General features: G+C 44.4%; 1 protein-coding gene across 1 annotated transcript in view; it reads right to left on the minus strand.

The window, feature by feature from the left end:
• Window positions 1-1,546: 1,546 nt before the first annotated feature.
• The window catches only part of MYH7B (myosin heavy chain 7B), a 115,511-nt gene continuing 97,533 nt past the window's right edge, over window positions 1,547-19,524 (minus strand). The window contains exons 35-42 of the mRNA XM_086932358.1: window positions 15,472-15,664; window positions 12,277-12,480; window positions 10,908-11,033; window positions 7,448-7,618; window positions 6,348-6,452; window positions 2,573-2,668; window positions 1,942-2,076; window positions 1,547-1,691 (exon numbers count right to left, since the gene is read on the minus strand). Coding sequence (XP_086788484.1) covers window positions 1,680-1,691; window positions 1,942-2,076; window positions 2,573-2,668; window positions 6,348-6,452; window positions 7,448-7,618; window positions 10,908-11,033; window positions 12,277-12,480; window positions 15,472-15,664 — 1,042 coding nt within the window. The 3' untranslated portion in view covers window positions 1,547-1,679. The remainder of the gene's footprint in view (window positions 1,692-1,941; window positions 2,077-2,572; window positions 2,669-6,347; window positions 6,453-7,447; window positions 7,619-10,907; window positions 11,034-12,276; window positions 12,481-15,471; window positions 15,665-19,524) is intronic.

Genomic DNA, 19,524 nt, shown 5'->3' on the forward strand with positions numbered 1-19,524 from the left:
AGTATCTTTACCTCGTCTCCGTCACTTTGTCTCCACATCTCCCCAGCCAGGACTTCCAACCCGCCGCGGCCCGTGCAAGTAAGAGCGGTGGGGCTAAGTGAGGGGGGATTTTGGCGGACGATGAAGAGGGAACATTAATTCATTATTTAATTTTCCCTCTTCATCGTCCGTTGAACTTCACCCTCACCTGGCCCCACCGCTCTTACCTGAATGGGCTGTGACTGCTTCCAACGTCCCGAAGTGCCGCTTCCCAGACAATGAGAATCTATTTCATATCAACTGAACATACCAAATGTAAAGCACACACAGGTGTGTGCCCTGCATGTCGAACAGCAGCACAATCCCACCAAAATCATGCAATAGTGCTACTTAGAAAATAAATACATAAGAGTGCTTCGGTCTTTGTGCTCGCTTTGAAATACAACTATTTGGCACAAGTACTATGTAGTATGTAGTGCCTTAATCGGGTGTACATTGCAGCTTCATCTCTAGTCGATAACAGTGCTAAATTGAATCTTTAATAGTGACGTTTGAAGGCATATCGGCACATTTGCAGACTTTAGAACTGTATTTTAAGCCTATTGCTCACGATTACTACATCTATGCGCAGTCTGTCTCATTTTGCCTCCCCTCTTCCTCCCCCTTTCATCTTCGGCTTGTCTTCTCTTTCACACTCCCGTCTTCTTCCTGTTCGCTTCTCCCTTTCTCTCTCACACATCCCTCCTACTCCGTCCCTTTTCCAGGCAATGGTCAGGTCAGGTACCTGGTCCCTGCCCTAGGAGAGTCATGCATCACTGGGGGGAAATCCAAGCCTAGGCTCTGGGTCACACCCCAGGATAGAGCTAAAGAAAGCTTCTTGGTGAGTATTGGGGGTGTACAATTGGATCGCCGCGGCTCCCCCTAAAGCAATGGAATGGTGGCTGCTCTTGAGGAAAATATACGTGTCAGAGTGGGCCCTTGCTAAAGCTAGAGGGCATTCATGACTCAAACTTGGGCAGGTCTCAGCTGGGACATGGCACTTTATATTACCGACTCTTTGTTAGTATTTAGGAATATCCTGCACCCTAGTTATATATTTTTTATTTGTATTGGTTTATCTTGTCTTTTATTATTATGTGACCAGAATTACGCTTCTGTTGTGTGTAGTTGCACTCTTGTTTGTTGAGATTTATGTTCAGAACATTCTGACTAGATAAAATAAAAATTAATAAAAAATAAAAAAAAGTCATCCCAAAGCCCTAATCCTCCCATTCAAGGCCAACCATCTCCCTCCTCGATCCGCTTTGGAGTTCTGTAAGAAGAATCCCATATGATATGGAAACTGGATGTTCATTTACGCTTTTTAATGTTTGGGAAATCAAAGTATTATGAAGGATGTACCTAGAGTGCAGCCTCCAGGTCACTTTTTGGTGCAAATGAGTCTCTTTAAAGTACAACTATCCCCATTCACCCACCTCAATGCCTGCAGAACATTCAACTTTTTGCCTCGAGTGTTAAGGACAGACTACTTTTTGTACACTATCTGGAATGAAGAGGCTGAGAGCTCTTGTCAGTTTTAGTAATTGCTTTTATTCACTCTAGAGGAAGATTTACAGCTGTTGCAGCTGTCAACGTTTGAAGTCTACACAAAGGTATTGAGGAAAGACGACGGGATGGTCTGGAGGAGAGGCCAGGTTTCTTCATTCCTCATGCTGCGGAGAGAAATGAGAGCACAATCAGAACCATAGGTAAGCCCAGGCGTTACTATACAAAATGGTTGTCTAAGTCCCTCATGGATTGGGCCCTCACTCCACTGAGGAGTAAAAAGAGAGTGATATAGCACATTCTCTTTACATTTCACATCCTCATAAATTGTCAGATCAACATTAGAGAGGAATGCTATTTGCTAGCGAGTTTAAATCCCTTGGATCGGATTTCTTTAGGGTGATCGTCAATCCTTACCTTGGACACTGCCTCTCTGGTCCTGGTGCGCAGCTTGTTGACCTGCGACTCTGCGATGTCTGCGCGTTCTTCGGCATCATCCAGCTCGTGCTGTACTTTGCGGTACTTGACCAAATTTGCATTCGCTTGAGTCTCCTGCGGAATGGTAGAAGAAGGAAAGTGATGAAAGAAAAGACTTCAAGACTAGCATTTTATTCTTGATTTGATATATTCCATTCCAAACATTTTAGAAGTATTAGCTATAAAGCTGAACAAAACATATCTCACTGGGTTCCATTTTTGGTGCAATTATTTAACATAAACTTTAGACCATAGGTGATATTAAGAAACAAATAATTGTATAGTCAAAATGGAGGAACACTACTGTAGTGATCATTAGAGTTCTTGATATGTTGTTACCGAAAAAGTAGCATTAGTTTTGTAACCTCGCTGAAAATGGACCTTGTTATAGTTACTCTGTAGGTACTGAGAGGTTTCAAACCTTCACACTGGACCACACTCAGTAGTCATGTCATTCTTACTGATAATACACTGCTTTAGAAGTTTTTGTGATCTGAGAAAGCTTTTTAATGAAAACCACACATGCTATTTGCTCCAATGTGAGGCTACATTGGATTGCATCCTTACTCACCGCTTCCTCTGACTGCCGCTTGTAGCTTTTCACTTTCATCTGTAGCTTGTCGATCAGGTCCTGCATCCGAGCCAAGTTCTTCCTGTCCTCCTCATTCTAAGGGGAATATATAATTCTCAGGGTTAATGGTGCCTGGTGTGCAGGTCCTCGGAAATAAAGCCTTATTTCATAACCATGCACTTTCTCAAGCTATCTTGCATTTCTCTGTCAGGTCATGGAGATTGTGGCCATGCTTCATGTACCAGAAAGAGGACTTTGATATGTTGGTTCTCTGACTGCCAGGGTGCAGAACAGGTACATTTTAAAAGACAGATGCAAGCCATGCAGAAACATTCCTATCCCTTGGATGTGTGGGGCGGGTAGAGAGGTGGCAGCAGATCATTCAATGTGAATTCATATGTGAGACTGTTGATATATGAGCCTGGACGTAAGACAAGGGTCAGTAGCAGGGACATGGCTCCAGTACTCCACACTAGATAACAAAGTGATAAAGTGTTCACTTAAAATATGTAGGGTACTCTGTGCGGCTACATGTGTATGTGTGTTTTACTCATACAACTGACGAAAGTCACCATGGTTGGGTCTACATTTGTAGGAGCTGCGCTACTAGAAAACATTCCATGCCAGGACCTTTTAGTCGAGTGTTCATATTCCTAAAATAAAATAACATAACCGCGGCCCGTGCAGGTAAGTGCAGTGGGGCCGGATGAGGGGGGATTTCGGCAGACGACGATGAGGGAAAATTATTTATTTATTTAATTTTCCCTCGTGGACGTCGGTCCAATTCCCCCCCCCCAACCTGGCTCCACTGCCCCACTGCTTTTACCTGCATAGGCCGCGACAGTCTATCTTGTTAGAGGCTTTACAATGTTACGACTCTCAGACTGGAGACACAGTGCACGTTTCACAGTTGCAGCAGACTTTGTTTTTCTGCATGTTGACATACATTTTGAGCTTCTGAACTGGATTTTCAGCTCAAATTTAATTTGTATGGACGCAAAACACGAGGGTATATAGGCACTAATTTGTAATGCTGAGAAGATGAAACAGGTTGGCTGTTGCCACATGGTTAGAACAGTTATGTATTAAATACTCTCAAAAGGAAGAAGCTATTGAACATGCAGTGTTGGAGAACAATTGCTGTAGTTTGGTGGGAAATCAGTCGGTTTATCTGGAAAGCACGGCATTTTTCGTATCCTAGCGCAAATAAACACTGCTAGCATAGTAGCATCTCCCCTAGAATGACACTATGCTAATGTTATAAATATCCCATCCATATACCGGGGGCCTATTTCTGTTATAGGCATCTTTAATGTAATATTTTGTGTGGTGCGCGGCATGTTTAAAGGTAGCAATGGGTTATGCACCAATTCAAGTTCCGTTGAGTGTCGGAATGTCTTCCCTATCTTACAGTGCAAAGATCTTATGGCCCAGCATGTGTGGCAACAGTTTTTACCTTTTTCTGGAGTTTCCGAAGGCCAATCGGCAATAAGTAAGCTAATGGTGTCTCCTGAGTTTGGTTACATTTAGGGATAAGATATAGTATTTGGGTTATACAAGAATGTTACAAAGTGTCCTAGTGCCACCAAGTAATACGTTTCTGGGTTTGGTTCTTCAAAAACCTTCGTTCATAAAGAAGTACCATAGTATTCCAGCTGATCCTGGCTGGTTGGTTTGCCCAAACCAGTGTGGTCAGGGTGGTTCTGAGTGTAGTGAAGAAGTGTTTGCTCAACTGTAGGGGGATGTTTGAGAAAAGGTACAGACGTTTAGGAAGGACAATTATTTTAATCAAGGCAACTCTGCCCTCCAGGCACATGGGGAGTTTCAGTCAGGTTTCCACTTGGTGCATCAACGTGTGGATAACTAGGCCATCATTAAGCTAAACTATCTGACTAGGGTTCCTATCTACATTCATACAGAGGTATCTGGCAGAGTCAGTAACCCTCTTAATGGTCAGTGATGAGGAACAGTTCAATACTATCCCCTACTTCAGAATGTCTCCGAATCATATGAACTCTTGAATTAAAGGAGCCACTTTTGCCTCTGGATTTTTCAGAAACAGTAAATTATCATCCAGAAAATAATATTGTAGGGCTGGGGTCACTCTTACTCAAATGTACCACAGTGAAGCAATTAAGATGAAGGAAATCAATTTCGTACACCTTGGTCACTTCCACTAGCATCTTTCAAAGCACTTTCTGATGCATGCAATCAAATGCGGGTGATGGATTATGGGTGCAGCAAGCCTGGTTCTCAAATATAAGTTTGAAGTTCCTACTCTTCCAAGAGTTGTGTCTGTATTATTTCGTGCCTGGAAGCCTGCATGTCTTACATCAAACCTTTCTGAATAATTAAAGTTGCTTGTGATGTGGCCTTAGTTCCAACCCTTCCCTGGGCTTTGGACAGAAACTGAAAGTTTCATATAAGTCAGCAGTGATGGCAGCGAACAACACTACATCAAGCAAATAGAAGGCTCTCTTGAAATACAAATTGATTCATGTGTTCAACCGAATTCACCTAATTCCTGCATCCTAGGCAGTCTGGAAGAGATCAGCAAAGCGTTTGAAAGAAAATATTCATTCACTCATCCGCATGTCAGATACGCGTTTGCTTGAAGACCATAGTAGTGAAAACTGAGCAGTTCCAACAATTAGTAATATTCTGATTACTAGACACAAAGTTGTCTGACTCGCCTCTTTCATATTCATAGATCTGTAGTGGTTAAATGTTTGCTGTTGGCTAAATGTACCCCTGCCTTGCACTGTTCCAGGATTCTAAACTCAAATGTCTCTCCACATCCTTTAAAGTGTAGACTTCCGTTTGCGCGTAAATATGGGTAAATAAGTTATTGTCCAGATCGCCTCACAGATGCTGTATGTGCACAGCTTCTACAATGTGACCTGACAATGCTTTGTGATGCTCATCAATATTCATGGAGCAGGATTCCTTCCGACCAGAGTAGAATTCAGGGGTGTAGACTGGACGGGACAACAGACGTGCATCCGGTGTCATAATAAAGGTGCCATGAGCCCAACTGCAAGTAAGGCAAATAGACCCCCAATCTTTTGGTTTGGAAGTAAAAGACCAGCTATAATTGGGGTGCAGTGGGGTGCCAGGACCCCTGGGCCTTCGCCCACTGCATCTGCTGAACTATTGGTAGCTACGCCTGTGCATGGTTCTCTGCATTTGCAGAGTTCGATTGCTGTAAACCCTATCTCTGAAGGAGACACAAGGTGCAATGCCAACTAAAGTACCTCATTTGAAAGGAACACCGGGGGATCATACTTACACTGGGGAACACCGGGGGATCATACTTACATTGGGGAACACCGGGGGATCATACTTACACTGGGGAACACCGGGGGATCATACTTACACTGGGGAACACCGGGGATCATACTTACACTGGGGAACACCGGGGATCATACTTACATTGGGGAACACCGGGGGATCATACTTACACTGGGGAACACCGGGGGATCATACTTACACTGATTCCCATAGCTGTCGTTCACACCCCGGAAGCTACTCCTCATGGACAGCTTCTATTGTGCAATTACCAAGGGATGTTTATGGGCTCTCCCTTGCATTCTGCTCAAACTTCCTTTTCACATGTTGGTGGGTTTGCATTAGTGTTTGTCTCTGATAGGTTTATCTGTGGATCAGTACTTAAACGCCCTTCCTTTGAACTCCTTCTGCTATCTGATCATGATGCCTTCCCTACATCTTCTAGGTCTTGTGGGCTGAAGATCACTGTTGAGAATTTCTTTTGTACCTGGTATGTGAGCTCCTTTATCCTCCTCTCGTACTTCCGGACACCTTTCTGGGTTTCTGCACTCTTCTTCTGTTCAGCCTCTAACTCTCCTTCCAGTTCTCTCACCTGTAGAGAAGAAGGGATTGTTGTAAGAAGTGACTTGGTTATTTAGTAGCTAAGTACTCAAGACACCGACCGAGTTCCTTAGAAATCTGGGACTGCATTAATCCAAAAAGGCAGAGATATTGACAAAGTAATACTTTAATGTTAAATACTACCACTTTAAATAATCTGGATTATCTGTTAATTTACGGTGATTGATTTGTACGTTTTTGGTATTTGAAAATATTGAAACATGATGCCGTCTACACTAGTCTATCCATCATATTATTGTTCACTCAGTTACTTAACCGAAGCGTAGCTACTACCTGGTGTTAGATGAAAGTGAGCAACCAGCAACATGGGAGGAAAAGTGCAAGTCTCATTTATGCTATTGTATCGGGCCATACATTTTAGTACTCTACCAAATTGATTACAATGGAAACAGCAATTCGGTGAACTCATTGACCTGGAATCTGATCTTGCCCCACTGCTGTTGCTTGGAGTCTGTTCCCCAACAAAAAACAAACACATTACTTGTGATCTTTTCATCTGTATTTGTAATGTCGGTTTCAGATGAAATGATTCTCATCTCACTCTCAGGTTCTTGGCCCTATATTTTGCCTGATTGTTGTGCCAAGGTCCTCCTAGATTTTGCTTGGAGAGCTTTTGGACCTGTCTTTCATCCAAATGTCTCACGTCAGCCGTACAGTACTTAGTTTCTATTCAGATCAGATTATCAGACATCAATTTTCTAGGGGCCTGAATTAGAGCTGGGCCATAGTCTAACATCTTCTAGTTCTTTGCAGATGCGGTAAAACCAGCATCAGCCGAAGTACTAAAGGGGCCATTATTCTGTCAATGGTAAATTCACTGATGAAAGATTTACTGAATCAGGAGCCTACGCTGAGGTTTTACATTAACAGAATTCTCGTAAATCGGTCCTCGATTACCGTATGCACTCTGACAACACGTTTCAAACGTGTTTTGGCCTAATGCTTTCAAAAGTGTTGCGCACTCACCTTCGTCTCGAGCTTCTGGATCTGTTTTTTGCCTCCCTTGAGTGCTATCTGTTCAGCCTCATCCAGGCGCATCTGAAGATCCTTGATGGTTTGTTCCATGTTCTTCTTCATCCTCTCCAGGTGAGCAGTCGTGTCCTGCTCCTTCTTGAGCTCCTCTGCCATCATGGCCGCCTATGAAAACCAAAGCACACTCAAGATAAAAAACCCACCATTTTTCAGAAAGCCCAGCAGAACACCCAACCTAGCTCTACCGCACCTGACAGCAAGCTTACAACGCTGGAGCCTGAATTAACTAATGTCAAGGCTGAGCGGTGTGTAGATATTTGCAGCTGTGCCTGGCACAGGTAAATGCAGTGGGGCGAGGTGGCGGGATGGGGGAGGGGCAGGGTGGGGGGTAGTCAGGAGATGACAGAATAGGTATAATTAATTAAATCAATAATATCTATTATGTCGTCTGTCTACTCCCCCGCCTCACCCTGCCCCGCCTCACCATGCTTACCTGTGCCGGCCGCCGCTGGTGGGCATTAAAAATCAAACACAGATGTACTGAAGAGTTGACCCGCTGTTGGGTGATGAAGTGCCACTCTGGAACAAACCTCCCATCCATTCAGCAGGTCTATATGAGTCTACAACAATTCAAACTGCAGATTTGAAATCTGAGCACCAATTATGCCCTGTCCGACCAACATTTAAAAGACTGGCTTTCCGCCTCCAGCCTCTCTTTCCTCTGCCCTTCTTGTAAAACTGGTACAAGACTGTGTTGGATTGATGCGTTGAGGCATGGCCAAGTATATTTATCGCACTCGCTGTCTATGTTACACAAATCAGACAAAATCATATGTAAATGTTGGAGCCTTGAACAGAGATGATGAACTCGAAAAGGAAATAAAAGCAAGATGTATTGTTATTACCACAATGAGGATGAGCCTGCAAAATGTGACCTTGGTTATGCAATGTGGGTTCCTGAGTAAATCTAAGAATGGGATGTGCTTTGTATACTTGAAACAGAGGGTACATTATAATTAGAGACCTATTATTATTATTTTTTTGCAGTAAACTTGGTGCAGGGACATTAGAGTGCTTCACAAGGAACCAGATTATGTTAAAAATGTAACTGCAATTTGCCGCAGAGTGTGGTAAAACCAAATTACATTGAAAATATAGTATTTTTTCCAACACTAAAAAAAAGCAAAGATTGTAAGAAGAGGCGGTACATTAGAAACCATGACCCAGCAATAAACACATCAGAGAAATGACCAAAATAGCAGGGCAATCTTGCCTGACAGAATGACCGATAGCTACAGCTGTCATTAAAACCATAAAAGAAAACAAACAATAACAAAATACGAATAACAACAAAGCATCCACTGTAAACACATTCTCTAACAGAAAGTTGGGGAAGAAAGAAGAGAAGAAATGTGCACCACCCGTCTCAGCCCCCTCAACCACCCCCATTCTGAACAGCATTTAGGATAAAAACATTCTGATTTCCGCCTTTAAAGATCCCCCAATTGAAGACATGGTTCCAGTTGTATCCCACGGTAGTCAGACCAACAGTCCCAAATGTAGTATTTCTTAGGACAGCTCCAAGCGATGTAAACAGGACATTCTGAGTCTAAGCAGCAGTCCACACCCTCACTCTAGGCCTCTAAGGAGGGGCAGAGCCTCCTTCCAGGCCCTCGCAATGTTACATTTAGCAACATTAAGGCCAAACTACAAGAGCTCTCGCCGGTATCTATTCTGGTCTATTCCATATGTGATGGGCAATAAGGCGCACCTCAGAGATCGTGGTAGTGACAGGCACAACACTCCAATGAACCAAAGACTTCCCTCCAGAAGCGGGTGAGACCGCACCCCCCAGACTGTATGCACAAAGTCTGACAGCGCAAACAGCTGGCGGATGCAATAAGGTTCCTCCTCCACAACCTCTCCCTAGTGTAATTAATCCAGTGGATATAGCGCAGCTGAATGAGTTGGTGCTGGGAAGAGATGGCCGCCTCCCGAGGACAAGCCAATGCCTTTATCCAGTCATCTTCCTCCAGAGGGACCAGGTCACGTACCTAAGCCTCCCTGAGGGCCGGAAAGTTATCCAGGGCATTGACCACCAGACAGAGGTATATGATTGAAATCTTGTGTTACGGGATGTTGGCCAGTAATATTTTGGCTTCAAAGGGGCTTCATTCTGGGATGTCCACTATATGGGCCATGTAGGGAGTAAGCGCGAGGCGGAGCTGCAGGTATTTGTAAAACTATGTCTGAGGAAGTTGATACTCATCTTGAAGAGCTGCAAAGAATTTAATCAAGTTCCCATCAAGAACTTTTCCCAACCTGGAGATCCTTATTAAATCCCATCGTCTGAACCCTTGCGGCTCGGCCACCTGGTGCAGAGTGGTTCCATCCCATAAAGGGATCTCCCTGGTGAGCCGTCCCCTCAACCCGATGGACACTCCCTCCACCGTCCATGTTGTGAGGACAACCCTTGTCGCCGGGAGAAGATCCGGAGGGACTGGACCCCAGATAGCAGATGCAACAGTGTCTGTGAGCCTAGCGCCCACCCCTCTGATGCATAGGCGGGATGGCCAAAGCCCCCGAACCACCATTCATTCAAGACAGTCAGTTGCGCAACACTATAGTAGTGGACTGGCAATGCTGCCATCATATGTGGATTTATAGTACCTAGAGAGTGTGATCCTGGTCGGACCAGTAGCCCATAAAAGACCCCGTAAAAGGGAATTGAAATGAATGGGAGAAGAGGGACACAGGCATGGGAAATGGGAAGTTTTGGAATTGGTACAAAAGCCACGGGAGGGCCACCATCTTAAAGATGATCAATCTACCAAGAAGAGAGAGGGGCAACGTCGCCCAATGTTCCAAATCAGCTGCCAGTCAGTCTAACGGCGGTTGTATGTTGAGGGTCCACGCCTGGGCCTTGTCTGCAGTGATATACACCCCCAAATATCAAAACCCCTGCATGAGGTGCTGAAGTTCTGACACCCACAGCTGCGTCAGGCCTCCATTTACCTGGTAAACCGAGGACTTACCAGGATGTACCCGAAGCCCCGCCTTGCTATGCAACATGTAAATGAGAACACCACGGTGTGTATGGGAGAGTGAGAGAAGGGTGAAAAACAATGGAGGACAAAAGTGAAGGGAAACGTGCAGGAAGAAGGGGAGTTACTTTTGGACACGCACTCAAATAAAGTGCATGTCCTAAGTGCTACAGTGAAGAGGCCATTAAGTAACTGGTGCACACCCAAATTCTTTAACCAAGCCTAGTCTTTCTAGTAGTCTCCAAATTTGTTTAATACAATTCTTTAACCTAGCCTAGTCTTTCTAGTAGTCTCCAAATTTGTTTAATACAATTCTTTAACCTAGCCTAGTCTTTCTAGTAGTCTCCAAATTTGTTTAATACTCATTCTGCTACAGTGCCAGTTCATCCTCGCGGGAGGGCTGCTCTTACATCAGTGATGGCTTTCTTGGCCTTTTCCTCAGCATTGCGACATTCCTGCACGGCCTCTTCCACTTCTGAGCTCAGTTGGGAAAGGTCTGCATCCAGTTTCTTTTTCTGGTTGATGAGACCCGTGTTCTGAAGAAGAAGGACAGGTTAGGCTCAGCAGTTTCACTACATTAAAAAATGTCACAGATGAAAAGAATATGAGACAAATGAACAGTTATATAAGAACAATGATGACACCTGCATTCCAGTTTGTAATAATGCTTATGCTTTAGACCATTTGCTTTTGTTATACACAGAGAATACTCCGTTGGGTAAGAAGGTCTCATAGTGAACCTTCTTCAGTGGCGGCTCCTGCGCTATGGCAGAGGAGCATTGCCCCACAAGAAAAATAAAATGCTAATAACACCAGGTTATTATCATTTTATTTTTCCCTAGCGATCTCCAGGTACGTGGCATGGCTGGGCTCTCCATAGAGTAGGGGTGGAGTGGTGGCACTCCTCAAGTGCGCATGACTGCTTGGCTGGCAGTCTTGGGCTGGCCAAACAGCCCTGCACAAGGCTGTAATACACAGCCTGGTGAGGAACATGCCCAGCCATCCATTCTCTGTCTGAGCGGCCAGCCATGGTGCTCAGACCAATCACAATGCTGCTATCAGCAGTGTGGTGATTGGCTAGAGAAGTCTGGAAGACTGGGTGCTTCCTGTTCCTGCGGAGGAGATGTGGCCGCCGGTAAAGGTAAGTGTCATATTTTTATGTTTATTTTTCCCCCTCTCTCTCCTTTTTTTTTAACCCCGGCCTTACCACTGATGCCTGGTAGCAGCCGCTACTGACTATAGCCCCTTTATGTACATCATCATTCTCTGCATTAGGAACCATAGTAAGACACTCTTCCAGTATTTATACAAGCTCACTCTAGGAGCAACATGTTCCCTTCCCTTCAAAAGGGGCAGTGCTTTTTGCGGTTATGGGGTCGGGAAATATAACAGTCCATAAACAGTGCTAATAAATCGAAAAATATCCATCTAGTACAAAGGCCAATTGGGCTGTAAGGGTTATGGTCAGCTGATGATTACTAAACTTCAGTAATTATCGAGGACAATATATCGCAATAGTATGTTTTAAGTAGATTTATGCACCAAGGACATTGGTTTCACTTGAAATTAACCTTAACCTGGAAGTCAGTTCTGGTCTCTCAGCTATTTCTTTTGTTACTGAATATCACTGAAGCCACATCTCAAGGATCAGAATATTCAATTTACTGTGATGTTACAGTGAGTGGGCAGGTTGATAGAATCTCAAACACTCGAAGATTTTGAGTTCTGTTCATGCTTTACTGCAAACCCTGCATGGCAACCATCAGGGAAGGATCTTACCTGGGAGTGCAACAAGTTGACTCTCTCAGTGGCCTCCAGAAGCTCCTGTTCTGCAAGCTTCCTTCCTCTCTCGGCCTGCTCCAAGGCAGCTCTCAGCTCCTCCACCTCAGCCAACAGTAGGTTGTTGCGTCGTTCATGAGCCGCAGCCTGCTCTTTCAGGTCGTCGTTGTGCCGCAGCGTGTCATCCAACTCTATTTGCAAGTCCTGAAGTCAAAATTCACAAATGCTGTCAGAAACCAAAACTTGGTGAAGAAGACTCTTAAGGAAAGCTAGCTCCCAACCCTTTGGATTAAGGCAGACACATGTATTTATTTATTTGAAGAGTTTTATATAGCGCTGGCTAGACCTGGAGGTATAAGAGTGCTTTACATGAGGATCAGCGAGTTGCAAGTTACAAAATAATTAAACATTAGTTACACAGCGTTACACAGTAAAACACAAGTTACTAGAGAATAGAAAATAAAGACACATAATGAAACAACGTTACACAGTAGTATGAAATTATTAGAGCATGGCGTAACAGAGACAAATAAAAAGGTGATCAGATTTAAGTCGCATTTTAAATCACATCATTCGAAACGCTTCTAAAACTGTATAGAGAATCCCATCGCCGATTATTACCTGTTACTTCTTTTACAGGAAAAAAAGTTGGAGGGGTATCACTTCCTCATGAAAAGGGCAGAGAGTGTGCCTCTAGTGGAGGGCTTCAAGCTCTGTTTTCAAGAGGAGTACTTATTTCGGGTTCAAAACTGAGCACAAACAGGCTTAAAGTCCTTTTTAAATATAAGAGCAGGCTGAGGTCCTTAGTGCCCAGGATTCTCGACCCTCACATGATTGGAAAAAGCACAAAGCTGGTAGATGTCTTTTAAGGCAGGCTTACCAAAGGCAACTGAATGATGTATTACAGACTGCAGCATCTTATTAGGTCTTGCTTGACAGCTCAACAGAAAAATAAACAATAAAAGAACAGCACCATTGGGTTAGGGGCGTTAGGTTAGCCCTTTCTGTTATTTGCTTATTTTCTATGTCTATCACATTTTGGAATAGCCCAGGCCATTTTGTACATGTTTATATTTTCTGCCGCTTTGGAGTATGTTCAATGTAATGGATTCAATTTTAGACCACCGTCCAAATCTTCTCTTTTCTCTCTATTACTTACCTGTCTTTTGCACGTTCTCCCTTTTCCTTATTTCGTTATACCTCTATCCTTCTATTATATATCTCTCTCTGCCCTCTTTCTTATTCTTTCAATTTTTGCTCTTCCACTCTACCTGTTTATTTAACTTAGGACCTGATTCACAAAGGGACTCCGCAGTCGTGGCAGTGGCCCCGCAGTCGTGGGAGAGTCTCCACACTCGAGGTGGAATCTCCGCAATGTTGCGGAGATTCCGCACTAGTGTGTAGACTCCTTCACGACTGTGGGGTCTCTGCCATAAGTGCAGAGGCCCTTTCGTGAATCAGGTCTCCACTCTATATTTTAATGTATTTCCCATCTGAACTCTCTTTCTTTCGCCTCACAACTGTCATTTTTTCTTTTCAGCCTTCTAATGTCCAGTCTCTCTCCCTCTCTTGAAATATTCACTCATTCTTCCTCCTTTTATCCCTCTGGTCATATATTTTCACACTTCTGTCCTATTTTTTGGTCTTTATTTGTCTCTAAGTACTGTCTTCATCCTTGCTCTCTCTCTCTTCGTTTTCTCTCCTGCGTGTTTCCTCTCTTTCCTCACACTGTCTTCATATCCCATTTTTTCTCTCCATTTTTCTGTTTCTTCCTCTTTCACTCTGCTCCCCTCGACTCCCTGCTGGGCTCTTAAGAGGTAAATCTGCTTTCAAAGTTCGAGGCCACGCGCCCAATTATTTGCATTAACCCCTTCCATGCTGGTGACGAACCCCAGCCGTCACGCTCTGCGGTGCTCGTGTGCTGATGACGGCTGGGGTTCGTCACGGCCCCGCCCTGTTCTTTTGTTTACCGCACAGCGGCGGAAACGGCCCAGCATGGAAGGGGTTAACAGTTGTATGTATACAAAGGCTGCACAGCAAGGATGCAGGCACCAAGGTCTAGAGGTATGAAGAATACTAATAGATATGATCAAATAGAGATTTTTTGCAAATCACAATTTGGTAATCGTTATCACTAATGTACAAAGGAGCAATATATCCCCTATTCCTTAAATAGTGATTCGAAGTGGGCCGTAAATTGACCTACCTCATGAATATTAATGAGGTAGGTCGCAATTTGTGTCCCACTACAATTCGCTGCCATTACAAGCATGGCGGACTGCCATAAACCGGTCCTCGGAAGCTTGTTTCCGGTCCAGGGAAGGCATGGCTTGGCAGTTCGGGCTGGACTGTTCCCATGAGGCACAGCGTCAGACTGATTTGCATATGGCCATGTCTGAACTGGGGTAGTGTGGAGTGCAAGAAAACGATGGATTTAGGCCCAGATCTCTGTACTGGGGTGAATGTATGACATTGTTCTGCATTCTGTCCATCACCTGTGGTTTTTGCATTTGGCGGACTGCTGTGGTCAGCAGACTCCCACGTCTGTGATCACTTTTAAATTAAGCAATTTTTTTTATTTATGCAGCCCGTTTTCCTTACAAGAAAACAGGATGTATTTAAAAGTGAAAATAAAAGTTTAAGTATCATTTTTTAGGCTCAGGCAGTGGACCACTGAATATGTTTTAAACCATTCTCAAAGGGAAAGGGTTCCCTATTTGCTCTGTGCCTCTGTGTAAACTGCAGCAGTGTAATCTTGTGGAATAAAACAGGGCACAGACATAGGAGGCAGTGAAAGACACAGGTAGAATAGAGTTGCAACACAGATGGTCTAAGGCATTTGTGCATGCCTGTGTTTGCATGCATTATCTCAATAAAGCAGAACCTATTGGCTTTGCTCGTGCCAGTTTTGTTGAGACTTGACTTGGTGCCTAAATGGACATCTTTACAGTTGTTTTTATTTATTATTCTCCCCTGGATAGAGGACACACAAACACTCACTCATTCACACATACACACCACCCCCAGTGTTTAAGTGCTCTGTTGTGAATTTGGTTGGGTTTACAGAAATCATGTGGTTTAAAAGTACATATCTTTGTTTATTTAAATTACATAATATTTGGCCTGAAACTTCATTCTTGAAAGTGTACGGTAGAAAAGGTGCCCAGGAGGATGAAGTATCTGGAAAGGACTCACCTTGATCTGCACTTGCATGTTGCGGACGAGTTTCAGGGATTCAGCTGCCTGGCGGTTGGCGTGGCTTAGCTGGATTTCCAGCTCATTCAGGTCCCCCTCCATTTTCTTCTTGAGTCTGATGGCCTCATTCCTGGCTTTAGCCTCTGCATCAAGCGTTGCCTGCATGGACTCCATAGCCCGCTGGTGGTTGCGCCTGGGAATAAAAGGGGCAGGTTTGATTGACTCTCTCAGGAAAAGCATATGTGTGGTTGAATTAGTATCTATGAGTGGAGACAAGGCAGTTCTACAACCAGTCAGGCTGGCCTATTGGGAAATTGCAGGCTTTTGGAACAAGCATTTGCCTGGAAAAGCACACTTAGTTGAGGAAGGGGCACTAAGATTTCAGGCAGCGCCTGTTATGGGACTACCCAATCCCAATTGTACTGGCCTTTCAGAGCTACTACCTAAAACTGCGGGTACCTTTGTTGAGTCTTTTAGCCAAAGTCTGAGAAGAGAAGCACTCTGTTTCCACTAACCCTGAAGGGATACTATAAGGGAAGCTGCTTCGCACAGTATAGACTTGCAGAGATCTGGACCTGGCAGAAAACCAATGACAGTTCTCCAATAGGACTCTGGTCAATCCAGTAACCCTTGATTGGAGGACCGTCATTACCTCGTCGACACTGCTGCTCTGTGGGAGCAGCTGGTGGTCTTGGAAAAAGGAAGGAACACATTTCCTCTGTAGCTGATGTGTAAGGAGACCCCGGAGACTTGGATTTTGGATGCCTCTTGACTATTCACTGTCTCATCCAGCTTATTTTCCAGTACAATCATGGTATTCACCACTGTCTGTCTAAAGCCAATAATGCATTATTGCATTATTTTGTGTGGAGTACTCATTAGAGATCTGTGGGTGGTGGTGCATGGCCATTCCTAGCTGGCTAATTCCGATAACAAACAAGACTCCTTCATGCTAACTAATTGTGTGGCCCCCAGTGAGAACCCTGCAAGAAACAAGCTGGATGCCAATTAATTTGGAGGGGATGCATAAATACATGGAGTTTACAGAGGCGCAGGGTGACTGTGTCCATTTTCAAAATGAAATTGAACTTGGAACATTTTCTAAATGATCAGTTCTTTCAGATTGAAAAAGGAATTGTGTAAAAATTGTTGCTAGAGTTACTACAGAGTGTGGACCACACTTCGTTTAAAAGAATCCATGAGCAGGTTGTGACCACACAATCGCATATGAACATTATATCTTAATGGTAGAGGAAATACATCTTGGTAAGAGGATTGAACTTCCTGACTCTTCCCTTAAGTAATATAGCCCTGAGGAAGGTCTTAAAATGTCATTTCCCACAAGAGATAGAAAAGCATAGGCTGAGCTATGGTGTGCTCACATGCCTTGGGCAGATAAGACTCTGTATTATTAACAAAAAGTGGGTTATCCCACTGACATTATAGTAGCACCCCTGTAGGGAATATCATTAACTGAATCGTTATCTATATCATCACGGATGTAAGGATCTGTGTAGTAAATAATACACCATATAGAAAACCTATGTACAAATACATTCATCTAATTGTTTGTTTAGGTTACTGTGTGTAATTATGTATATACTCATGGTTTTGTATTATTTATAGTAAATGTCAAGGCTTCATTTGAGCTGGTTGTTGCCGATGGGGGACCCAGCACTTATTTTTGGGGATTGGCATATATTATTTTGAATCAGACATTTACTGAAAGCAAGATACGCTAAAACAAACAAAGTGGAAATACAGAAAAAGAGAAAGATAGAAAAACTGTCTAGAAAGGAGAAAGGGTGAATCTTTTGGAGTAAGATGAAGGGATAGTGAGTATCTGGTACTCAATTAAAGAGTAGGATTCAAATCAGTCTTGATATTCCGTTTGCCGACATTTCACTGTACCCACAGGTTTCAGAGCAGAGCTGTGGGCACTGACACTCATTCTGAAAGAGGTGGGTGTGGCTTCAGGACGGCTCAGTGCAACAGCACAGTGGGCTGAGAAAGCTGTGTGGCATAGTGTGGCCTTAGGGGGAAGATGCCCAGACTGGCCCTGTTTAAGGAACAATCCCCCACTAGCTTCTGTGACGCTCTGAGTCAGCAGTGGTCTGACGTCACCAGCTACACTGCCCCTACTCTGCAAGCTGGTTCTAGTGAGCAGACGGCAACTGAGAGAACATGAGGTGGGAGCAAGGAGCAAGGCATGTGCTGCAGTTACCAGTGGCACCAGATTCCGGTAGGGAGCCAGCACAAGGAGTGGGAGAGCAAGCGCAGTTAAGGCGGCCGAGCCAGGTCTTGGTGCAGTTTGCGGCACCGCACCTCCCTGGAGCCGCCAAACACTATTGCCCTGATTGTTTGTACCTTGACTGCAGGGAGACCACAACTTCTGGGAACCATTGCCATTCCCAGGAGGTGGGGCTTAGTGTGAGGAGCACTTAATAGCGCAATAAGGAGCCACAGGACGCTGAATACTACTGCTCCGATTGTTTGTGCAGGTGCTGTAGGGGAACTGTAACCCGCAGGAACCATTGCCTTGCCCAGGAGGAGGGGCTTGACGTGAGGAGCACTTAATAGCCAATAAGAATCCACTGGTGTGAGAAGGGCCGGGGTGAAGACCAGGCCCGTCATCAGCCACCAGAGACTGGGCTGGGCCACCCCTCTTGGCGCCTGACTCAGTTGCTCTATTGGTGAGTCGCTGTTTATTTTCAAAATCCTTTTTTCCTGACTGAGCCTCTCTCCACACTTGGGAGAACATTTTCTGTGCCATTCTTTTTTTCTGTATGACACCTTTTTGAAAGAATATACAAATTTGCCTGTTCTTTCAAACAAGCTAATTATACCCCATTCGGGGCAGTTTATGGAGGATAAAGGGGAAGAGAGAGTTACCTGGGGGTAAGGACAGTGACAAAGCTGACACCCCCCATTGCATTATGCTGGACTCTATTCTGACAAGATCAGTCAGGGTCATCTCCATAGAGATCGACCTTGTGGAGAGGCGCCTATCCTTGGACTTGGGGGAACGCCCAAATACCTCCTCCTGGGGAACATAGATCAACAACAGCAATGTACTGATCCCCTGGCTACACACAGCTCTTCATCAGAGGGAACCATGCCTGAGGTACTCCAGGAGAATTCACCATCTAAAGGTGATCTTAACTTGTCAGCTGCATCCTACATGAGTGAGAGAGGGCCTCTGTACACAAAAAACCCTCCAGTTGTCCCTTGTCAGTCTAGCCCCTCTCTGGTGTCCACTTTAGGAGAATCCAATTTCACCTGGGATGAGCGCTAGACAAATGTAAAGCAATTGTAGTTGCTTGTATAACCCCTTTAGTAGAAAGGATTAGGGAGCTTGGAGAACACTGTCTTGGAATAATCAGTTTATGTGACAGGGAAATGGTAACACCTGCTGCTGGTTTATTGGTTTTACTGGTCTTGCAGGGCCTGCGGGTTCAGCGGCGGCTGTGATTGCTGCCACATGTGCGACTAGTGTGACCAGTGGGGATGAAAACTCAAACTCTGTGCAAAATGGTCTTGCAGTCAATAACCCACCAGTCTATACTGTAGATGGTACTTCATAAGCCTTGAATGGGCTGAATGGAACGCTGTGGGGGGACGTGGGCTTGAGCACTGCTTCTGCTTGTGATGCCAAAGGCACTGCCTGGCCTAATATGGTATATCAGCCACTCTTAATCGTCCTACTAATTGCTCTCTATACATTACAGTAATGAAAGGGGTGCCACCCTTGTCTCCCCACACATAGGAATCATTCATCCAATTTAGGAGAAAGGTGTTTCATTGGCTAGCCCAAAACTTGAACTTTAATATTAAGGAGTACAACAACATTGTCTTTGTAAGGAGGGCAAGGTGGATTGGCCCTGCACCCAACAACCTGGGCAGAGACTGTGTAGTCATCAATTGTAAGCATCTGAGTTTGGCTCACCATTTAATCTCAGGCAAAAAGAAGGATAATCCCATGTTCAGCCGCATTAACCTTCTTCCATTAGGGTTTTTCTCTAAACATCTACAAACCAGGATGCAACCTGACCT

This window comes from Lissotriton vulgaris, chromosome 7, assembly GCF_964263255.1.
Source record: "Lissotriton vulgaris chromosome 7, aLisVul1.2, whole genome shotgun sequence".
Taxonomy (NCBI): Eukaryota; Metazoa; Chordata; class Amphibia; order Caudata; family Salamandridae; genus Lissotriton; species Lissotriton vulgaris.